General features: G+C 45.8%; 2 protein-coding genes across 3 annotated transcripts in view; one reads left to right on the top strand and one right to left on the bottom strand.

Moving 5' to 3' along the window:
- The window catches only part of SFTPC (surfactant protein C), a 6,002-nt gene extending 1,934 nt beyond the window's left edge, over nt 1-4,068 (bottom strand). The window contains exons 1-3 of the mRNA XM_018570224.1: nt 4,001-4,068; nt 1,749-1,901; nt 1,316-1,438 (exon numbers count right to left, since the gene is read on the bottom strand). Coding sequence (XP_018425726.1) covers nt 1,316-1,438; nt 1,749-1,901; nt 4,001-4,039 — 315 coding nt within the window. The 5' untranslated portion in view covers nt 4,040-4,068. The remainder of the gene's footprint in view (nt 1-1,315; nt 1,439-1,748; nt 1,902-4,000) is intronic.
- A 5,349-nt stretch (nt 4,069-9,417) lies between these two features.
- Nucleotides 9,418-10,049, top strand: part of REEP4 (receptor accessory protein 4) — a 27,149-nt gene continuing 26,517 nt past the window's right edge. For both annotated transcript variants that reach the window (XM_018570222.1, XM_018570221.1), the window contains exon 1: nt 9,418-9,478. In XM_018570222.1, coding sequence (XP_018425724.1) covers nt 9,447-9,478 — 32 coding nt within the window. In that variant the 5' untranslated portion in view covers nt 9,418-9,446. The remainder of the gene's footprint in view (nt 9,479-10,049) is intronic.

The raw sequence follows: 10,049 nt of genomic DNA, 5'->3' as shown, positions 1-10,049 counted from the left end.
ACCTCGGGCCACTGCCCCCCCTTCTCCTGGCTGCATCATATGGTGAATAAGGTAGGGACGGCCCTATTCACATCTATGAGTTTAGTGTAAAAGGCAAACTATATTGACCCATTTAAACCTACATGTGAGCGCTTCCACGAAAAGTGTGAATCAACTTCAAGACTAAGGCCTCATTCACACTGCCGCGCATATACGCGCGTACGTGCGTATTGTACCATATGCAACATATGCAAATAAATGGCTCCATACACACAGCCGCGTATGGAGCCGTATATTTGCGTAGCGTATATATGCGCAAAAACAGAATGGAACAGAGATGCGTCCGGGCAGTGTATTTCTGCGTTAATACGCGCATATACGCGTTAATACGCGCGTACATGCGTACAGCACATTACAAATTCCATTACGAGTGATGCATTCCGCGATTGCATATAGTGCACGCATACACGCTCATATATACGCACATAGACGCGTATATACGCAATATACAATTTTGCTTGCGTTGTGTGTGAATGAGGCCTAAGTGAATCTCTAGCGTCTACATACACCAATGGAACACAGATATAGGAACCTTTGTACTATCCAATGTATTTGCAATACTGCCACTCTTATAAATGGCACATCCCTGACACACTGTATAGACATCTTAGGCACTATAATGCCATTTTGCTGGGTTATACTGTAATAAATGTCCTCCTCTTTGAGAGCTAGCAGCCCACACGCCGTGCTGGCTCTCAGTTTTGGCTGTCACTGAAGACCGAGGTCCCTGCTGACCAAAGGGAACCAATCCGAATGGTTCCTAATCATGTGATTACTATGGCAGCTATGACATAGTGATCACATGTAGGCTGCAGGATTCAGTTAAGAAAAGGGAAAACTTGCAGATGAAAATTGCCACCTTAAAGCTGCAGTGTTCATCTGTGGTGCCATCTATTTAATACGGTAACTGTCAGATACAGTTGCATTATTAAAATAATAATACATTCATTTTAAAAAATGTCATTTTTTAATTTCTATCATTTCTATAGCTTTTTGTGCATTTGTGTAATTCTTTGGCGCAAACAGGTTTATCTTTTAAATTTAAAAAAAAAAGCATACGAAAATAAGAAAGAAACCTTATATGTCCTTGAATAAAAAACGAATTATACAAATTATTTAGGTATGCAAATTAGTCACAGAGTTATGGTCAAGGTAACCAAAACCTTTTGTTGTTGCTAAATTTGGCCCTGGCCATCTAGGCATCAGTGTGTATATATATATATATATATATATATATATAATTACAAGTATGTATTATAGCAGGAGCTGACATTACCTTGCTGTAGTCATAGACGACACTGGCTGAAGTATTGATTCCAGTGTCTAGGTGGAAGGTCGCCACACCTCCAGCAGGTTTCACTTTGGAATCGGCTCCATCTTGCAGAGACATCTGGAAAATCTGTTGACACAAAGAGATACTGATCAGAACTATAATATCATGTACTGTACACACACTCACTGACGTCTTCACAGAAAGGAAAATGCACTGACTCTTGTTAGCAATCACCATGAATCTGTTTGCTGGAGTTTAGTGCATAGTAGCAGTTTCTCCAGGACTCTGTTTAACGTCCCGTACCAAGAAGAGAAGACTATACTGGACTATGTTCTACCCTTTATGTAGTTGCAGGTGGTGGTAGTAGAAGTGTGAATGTCATAGATTGCCATTTTTTGATTTATCCAATATTTTATTGGTCAAATACAAAACTTACCGTCTCAGTGTGTTTCTGGCTCATATGGAGGCCCATCAAGAGGACAGCAATGAGGACTACGACCAGGACCACCACAACCAGCACCACGCAGAGGAGCTTCTTAAGGCCACCGAGGCATGGGATCCTTGGCATAGGCAGTAGCTCAGAATACACCTGGGGAATAATACAAGTTTAGATGGAGATTTTAAAATAAACCTGTCATAATGGATATATGGGGGCTGCCATTGCTGACCTCATCCTCAACAAACTGGTGGATAGATTCTCAGGTGCTTTAGTAGCTTCTGAGTTAGTGACCTGGAACAAGTATGCATATAAGGATAGCTGGAGTAAAAAGTCCTTATCCAGACTGCTTGTGTTGGGTCGGCATGCCAGCCAGACAACCAGATGTCTTTGAAGAAGAGCCTCTATCTATTCCTCTAGCCTCTATCTATTCCTCTATCTATTCCTCTATCCCTCTAGTCTCTATCTATTCCTCTAGCCTCTATCCCTCTAGCCTCTATCTATTCCTCTATCCCTCTAGCCTCTATCTATTGTTCTATCCCTCTAGACTCTGTCTATTCCTCTAGCCTCTATCCCTCTAGCCTCTATCCCTCTAGCCTCTATCCCTCTAGCCTCTATCTATTCCTCTATCCCTCTAGCCTCTATCTATTGTTCTATCCCTCTAGACTCTGTCTATTCCTCTAGCCTCTATCCCTCTAGCCTCTATCCCTCTAGCCTCTATCCCTCTAGCCTCTATCCCTCTAGCCTCTATATATTCCTCTATCCCTCTAGCCTCTATCTATTCCTCTAGCCTCTATCTATTCCTCCATCTATTCCTCTATCCCTCTATCTATTCCTCTATCCCTCTAGGCTCTGACTATTCCTCTAGCCTCTATTCCTCTAGCCTCTATCTATTCCTCTATCCCTCTAGGCTCTGGCTATTCCTCTATCCCTCTAGGCTCTGGCTATTCCTCTATCCCTCTAGGCTCTGTCTATTCCTCTATCCCTCTAGCTTCTATCTATTCCTCTATCCCTCTAAGCTCTGTCTATTCCTCTATCCCTCTAGCCTCTATCTATTCCTCTATCCCTCTAGGCTATGTCTATTCCTCTAGCCTCTATCCCTCTAGCCTCTATCTATTCCTCTATCCCTCTAGCCTCTATCTATTCCTCTATCCCTCTAGCCTCTATCTATTCCTCTATCCCTGTAGCCTCTATCACAGGAGAGAATACCTAAACCAAAAATAAGTCCTGGCCTATGAAGAGGTAGGAGTGATGATCTACAAAGAGATCTTCTGCCTTTTCTCACCAAGGATCAGTGGAACATTCTCCACTATCTAAAGAAGGGCAGACCATTGCTCTTACCAAACATTTCTATGGCAAGAGATTAGCAGAGCATTTCCCTATAGTAATCTAAAGAGTACCTGTCCAGCTAAAGATCATGGAGCATCTCCCTGTGAAGCATTTTATCTTCCTTCCAAAAGAACGGTAGGGCATTTAACCAACATAAGATCATGAGAGGAAATGGAAAATGTGGTGGCAATGGCTACGTGGACCAACAGATCTAGAAACTCAGCGGAAGAGATCATACAAAGTCCGTAAGAAATATCGAAGACATTAGATAATCCAAAACCAACGGCATGCTCCCAAAAATGAAAAAAGCATATAATTTCCCCCCTCTGCCAATCCCTGCACTGGCTTCCACTCGCCCAAAGGATAAAATTCAAAATATTAACAATCGCTTATAAAGCCATCCACAGCTCCGTCCCCCGGCTAGATCTCAAACCTTGTCTCAAAATATCCCTAACAGTCCCCTCCGCTCCTCCCAAGACCTCCTGCTTTTCAGCTCCCTTATCATCTCCTCACATACTCGCCTCCAAGACTACTCTAGAGTCTCTCCCATCCTCTGGAACTCTTTACCCAACCTGTCCATCTATCTCCCACCTTGACTGCCTTTAGGCGATCCCTAAAGACTCATCTCTTCAGGGAAGCCGATCCCACCTCAACCTAACCACTGAACCATCACGTTCTCAAACAATTCATCCCCACACAGCTCCCTCCTCATGTATCACTGGTCCCTCCCTTTTAGATTGTAAGTCCTCAGGGGCAGGGCCCTCCTTCCCATCTTGTCTTGAATTGTATTGTACTGGTAATGTCTTCCTTATATTGTAAAGCACTGCGGAAACTGTTGGCGCTATATAAATCCTCTATAATAATAATAATGTATTTAATATCGTTCTTAAGCTCTTTCTGGCTAAGCCCCCAACATCACTTACAGGTGGTGTGTCCATCAACACAGTTTTGCTCTGATCCATGGCTGCTCGTTCCCTCTGGTTTCTGCACACTGCTGTACAACTGGGTTGCCGTTGCTTCATCACAGACATACTGTATATATATCCTAAAAACTGGTATAGCGTCATCAGCGTCAAGTGTTCCTCAGAGCCCAGCTTAGTAAGTGTTTACTTATGGACCGAAATATTTGAGCAACAGACACACTTGTTAGGTTTCAAGAGGTTCCACTAAAACACTTTGCGCCAGAGAGCTGCACATCATCGCCCAATTAATGGCAGCACGTTAACCCTCAACTTGCTGCTCACCCGCATCAAAGGTAGACAGTCAATTAAGCTGCATTTTAGAATAAGGTAGAAGACAAGAATCACCTGCACTCATTAATATCATTCAATATGTCCATTTATTTGGACTATTTGTCACAGTGTGTCACATCTTTTCGCCCTGATGAAGGGTCCCTGGTGTGTCCCCGAAACGTTAGCTTTTTTCACTGTGACGATTTGTCCAAATAAATGGACACATTGAATTATATTAATGAGTGCTGGTGATTCTTGTCTTCTACCTTGTGTCTGCACGGCGCCATCCGTGGTCATCACTGCGAGCACCATTGTTGTACTTTTACAATAACACATTTTAGCCAGCCCGGTCAACCAACATCTGGCAGGTAAAAGTGAGACTTATAGATCCATAGATGTCTGGGGACTAAAATTGGAATACATATTTGTCCCATTGCCTTTTGCCCATTCTATTTAACATTCTTGGGGCTTGTCCATTGAGAAATAACCCAAATTACCCATAACAACCTATCAGATTTCAGTGTGATGAAGTAGGAACCATGAAAGATGATTGGGACCTGAAGGCACTGTACTGTACACACTATTTTTGAGAAACCATTTACTAAGCTGTCCACTTATGCACTTGAGAGCCTACTCGCCCCTCTTTTCACCGTGTGCCTGTTTTGAATGAGCTGCCAATGTAACCAGAAGGAACCAGAAAATGGACAAGCGCCATTTTTAGCAATGCCGCACATCACAATGCATGGTGTTGATTTCCATGGTTACGGTGGGTTGCAACACATGTATGTGTGTCCCCCTAAGTGCAATGGGGTGCCATTGAAAATGAGTGGCACGGCAAGACACTGGCGCATGTATGGTGCATTACTGTGGGTTGTGACAATGTGCACATGGACAGGTGTGGCTGGACCCTTAAAGTGCAACTGAAGCCAGATTTTTTGTTTTTGTTTTTGTTTTGAACAGAGTGGAGAGGGATTAAAACCACTGTCAGGCTTGCATTGCGGTCTCTGTCTGAGACAGCAATGAGATTAGGGAGATTTACCTCTTTCTATTTGTCCTGGTGACCATTATCACTGAAAGTAAAAGTGAAAGAAAATCCCAAATTGTGGGTTGTCACCAGAACAGGAATAGATGAGAAATCTACCAATGGGGACACTAGTTCTGATGACCACCAGGGATTTCACTTTGGAAGAATTTCCTCTCACTTCCTGTTGCGGGTTTTGGACAGGTGAAGGGAAATCTCCCTAATTAGACAAAGATGGCAGGAAAAAGCTGACAGGGGTTATAACCCTCCCTTACTCTATCCAAAACTAAAAAATAAGTTTTGACTTCAGCTTTACTTTAATTTTACCTATAAATTCTGGAAGCATTAGTGGGCATTGGGGATGCACTGATACCAGTTTTTGGGTATCAAGTACGAGCACCGATATTTTTTGTTGGGCAGTCGCTGATACAGAATACCGATACCAGAAGTCCCGTTAAGGAAGCTGGGGCGGCGTGTAATGACTCGCAGCCTGGCTTCTTGATTAGCCGGGAAGCCATCTCCATGCTCCCTCGTCACCAGGTGACAAAGAAGTATGACGCTGGCTTTCTGGCCAATCAGGAAGCTGGGGGGCGAGTAATGACTCGCCGCTCAGCTTCCTGATTGGCCGGCTTCCCGACTCGTCAGGCAGCCGAGTGGTGAGTCATTACACGCCACCCAGCTTCCTGATTGGCCAGGAAGCCAGCTCCATGCTCCCTCATCCTCCAAGTGCCTTGCAACACTGGGGTCCCTGGTTCTAATAGCAGTCAGGATGCTGTGTATATGGAGTTTGCATGTTCTCCCCTGTGTTTGTGTGGGGGAGGTACCTCTGGGTACTATGGTTTCCTCTCACACTCAAAAGACATGCTGGTAGGTTATCTTATTCTGATCTAATTTGGCCCTGTATGTGTGTGTGTGCATGTTACATAGTCAATTTGAAAAAAGATGCAAGTCCATCAAGTTCAACCCAATGTGATATAGGGACTATAGATTGTAAGCACGTTGTGGGCAGGGGCTGATGTAAATGAACGGTATGTAAAGTTCTGCGTTCATTTTTGGCCCTCTATAAATACCTGAAATAAATAAATAAAATAAACACAAAAGATATAAAACACCAGTTATACAGTGGCAGAACAATCGCCATAGCGACCCAGGCGGCCGCTATGGGGCCCGGGGCACAGGGGGTCCCGGCCAGGACATCCCCCTGATGCCGTGCGGGCTGTCTGCGTCGCTATGGCATATCAGGCTGCTGGCTGTCACTTGCAACTGTGAGGAGGAACGTGCCGCTGTCCAGATCACAGACAACCTGTCAGTGATCTGTGCAGCGGCGCGTTCCTGCTCACAGCCGCTGCCGAATCAGTGACAGCCAGCAACTGCGGAGGAGGAGGCTGCGCCCGGCATCAGCAGCAAAGGAGGAGACGGGGCCCGACGATGGAGGAGGCGGGGCCCGCCAGCGACCATGGAGGAGGAGGACAGTGGATTGGGGCTGACAGGTAAGAAGTGTGCAGGGTTGTGACCAGCCCAACTGAGACCCTGCAGAGCCCACTATATATAGTCTATGGTGGGCTCTGCAGGGTCACTCTCAGGTGGGCTGTTTGGGGTATCAGGAAACCACAGGGAGCCATACAAAATTTTGCTATGGGGCCCTGTGATATCGAGTTATGCCCCTGCTTGTAAACCTAATAAAATGATATAAAACTGACCTAAAACCATTGAAATTTCCTATCAAGTGCCAACCACTTTCTCAATTCTTTCAAGCAACGGCCTTCCACTTGCACAACACACACAGAAGTGCTACACAAATAACACACAAGTATTTTAAAGGCTCCCGAGTGCTGGACAAACACACACACCAAAATCTCAATGATGTTTACTGACTTCTAGTGTTACTCTTCAGAGCGACAATCTGTCCTCCTGCAAATATAGTCTGGTACTCCAACCCTAGGACACCTGAGGCTGCTAAAAGCATATTTCATAAAAATGTCAACACAAGAATGTGAGAATAAAATGCCAAAATATCTACGTCACGCTACATTAGGCTGCAGAGAAAAATATTTTGGGGCTTGTTTATCCAGGTAATGTGACATGAGAATTCACATTCGGTGATCCATGGACTTGGACCATACCCTACACAGTCTCTGTTATCCTGACATTACCATTGTGTGTAGTAGGATTGAGCTGTATAAGGCCCTTGTGGATCCGTCCTTAGATTATTATCAAAGCACAGTGCCTAAAGCTCAACTCCAGGAAATTTATTTTTTTAATATGGACCCCCAGCTAGGGTACAAAATATAACATAAGCTAAGGCTGTAGTACTCACCTGTAATCCAGAGTTGTCTTCTGTAATCAGGGCCGGATTCCTGACAAGGCCACCGAGGCCCAGCCTCGGGGCGGGACTGAGCAGAGGGGCGGAACACCCGACGCCCGGAACATAGTTCAGATCGCTGGTTCGGCCTCATCTGGAGTACGCGGTCCAATTTTGGTCACCGGTACTCAGAAAAGATTTCCTTGAGCTGGAAAAAGTCCAGCGGAGGGCAACCAAACCCATTAAGGGGTTGGAGGACCAGAGCTATGAAACAAGGCTGTTAAAATTAAATATGTTCTCTTTGGAAGTAAGGAGATTAAGGGGGGGCATGATTTTCTTGTATAAAATGTTCAATGGTTATAGCAAGATTATTAACAAACTATTTACGGTTAACCCCGTAAACAAAGACCAGAGGCCACCATCAAAAACTGGCGGAGAAAAAATGTCACCACACGGGGCGCAAGGGGTTCTTCTCAGTTAAATTGGTTAAGGTCTGGAACTCGCTGCCACAGGCAGTGATTTCAGAGAAGAGTGTGGAATAATTCAAGAAACTCTTGGACGTTTTCCTTGGAGAACATAACATACAGGGGTACAGGTACAGGGGTACAGGTACTGCTAAGAGCACAATCACACATGGACTCATAGTACACACGCACACACCATCTAGAAAGCATTGCCGAACCCGGCCTTGGGGCAGCAGGGAGGGTAAATCCGGTCCTGTCTCTAATACTTCTATTAAGACTAAGGACATAAAAACGAGGGAGGCCAAAAAGTTCTTACTCTCACCATGATCTAGCTGTGCTAGGGATCTGGAATGTTGCAGGTTTATAGGTGGATATCTTAGTAATATGCATGCCGATTTTAGTTTTTTTGTAGGTGGTGGTGAATTATAGTTAGAGCCACGAGAAATGGAATAGGTGTCATGCCGGACAAAGTTGAATACCGAGCTCCACGTTCTCTACTACACTTGGTTCTGTGGCAGTTGACGGACGACCTTCCCTTGGGTCATCCTGTATATTTGTGCGACCGCACTTGAAACTAGGAAAGTTACGAGGGACCCCATTTAAAAAAAAAAGTCATACCAGGCCCTTAAGATCTGCTAGGAATTTTAAGGAGGAACCCCACCCCCAAAAATGGTGAAAAAAAGACTTGGGGCCCCCCTAAAATTCCCAACCAGACCTTTGATCCGAGCACAGGCCGGACAGGGAAGGAAAGGGGGGGGCGAGCGAGGCCCCCCCCCCCCTACCAAACCAGGCCACATGCCCTCGGCACTGAGATGGTGCTTTTCCAGGGTCACCCCTGGGGACACCCCGTGCCGATGGGGACAAGAGCCTCTTCCCCACAAGCCCTGGGGAGTTGGTTGTGGGGGTCTGCGGGCAGGGGGATTATTCACATCGGAGATTTCCTTTCACTTCCTGTTGTGCCCCTGGGACAGGAAATGAAGTAAAATCCCCCCAATGGTACACAGACAGCAGAAGATGGGTTTCCAATCTTTCATATACTGTCCTAGTAAGAATATAGGGTTTTCCCTATGCTTTATTAGGGTGATATCGCTGGACTGAGGAGAAGACACACACAGCAATGGGAGCTGATAGCGAAGCTGCTGCTATCAGCCCGACGTCCACCAACTGTCACTTCATTAATGAGTAACCCATGATGCGTCTCCATAGAGACCGCCCGCGAGGCGTGGCCAGCCCGCCGCTCGCTCATTGGTTGCAGTCTGTTTTCTTCCAAGTTTTGAGCGGTTGTGGCCCCGCCCAGCGGAAGCGGATGTAGTCCGGGCTAGTGGCGAGCCCCGGTGAGGAGAAGAAACGATGGTGTCCTGGATGGTCTCCCGGGTGGTAGTGTGAGTACATGAGGTCCCCCTCCCTGTAAATTACACTAGACACACATGAGGAGGGACTACAAGTCCCAGGATACCCCGGGTTCCCCTACCTGAGCTGAGACTTGTAAATCTTTACTACACCCGGAGCACCTTTTGTATATAGGAGTGGGGGAAGGGAGCCCTGTCTGTGTCACTGACACCCTCCCTCCCCTCCCCCGGGCTCCATTGAGGTTCTCGGTGTTCACAGCGGCTTCATTCTCTGTAAAGAGAACCTATCGCATGGCAAAGAGCTTCAAAGTTATAGAGAGACAATCACCACTAGTATTACGCAGGGGTAGGAGGGGAAGGCATTATTGGCACCCCACCTGTGATAAAACTACAAATCCCATCATGCCTCTGGCAGTCATGCCTGTGGTTGTCAGAGTCTTGCAATGGCTCATGGGACTTGTAGTCCTATAACAGCCAGAGTACTGAGGTTGGCAACTTCTGAACTGTAGTATTTAGTCTTGAAGAGGCTCTTCATCTTGCCAATGAAGATCTCATGCTTAGTATCTCTGGTGCCCAGCGGATCTGGCCTTGTCCTCCAATACGT

Source organism: Nanorana parkeri, unplaced genomic scaffold, assembly GCF_000935625.1.
Source record: "Nanorana parkeri isolate BGI_ZX_2015 unplaced genomic scaffold, ASM93562v1 scaffold1480, whole genome shotgun sequence".
NCBI classification, from domain to species: Eukaryota; Metazoa; Chordata; class Amphibia; order Anura; family Dicroglossidae; genus Nanorana; species Nanorana parkeri.
Note: the sequence above shows the minus strand (reverse complement) of the source record. Positions and strands in the feature narration are given on the sequence as shown.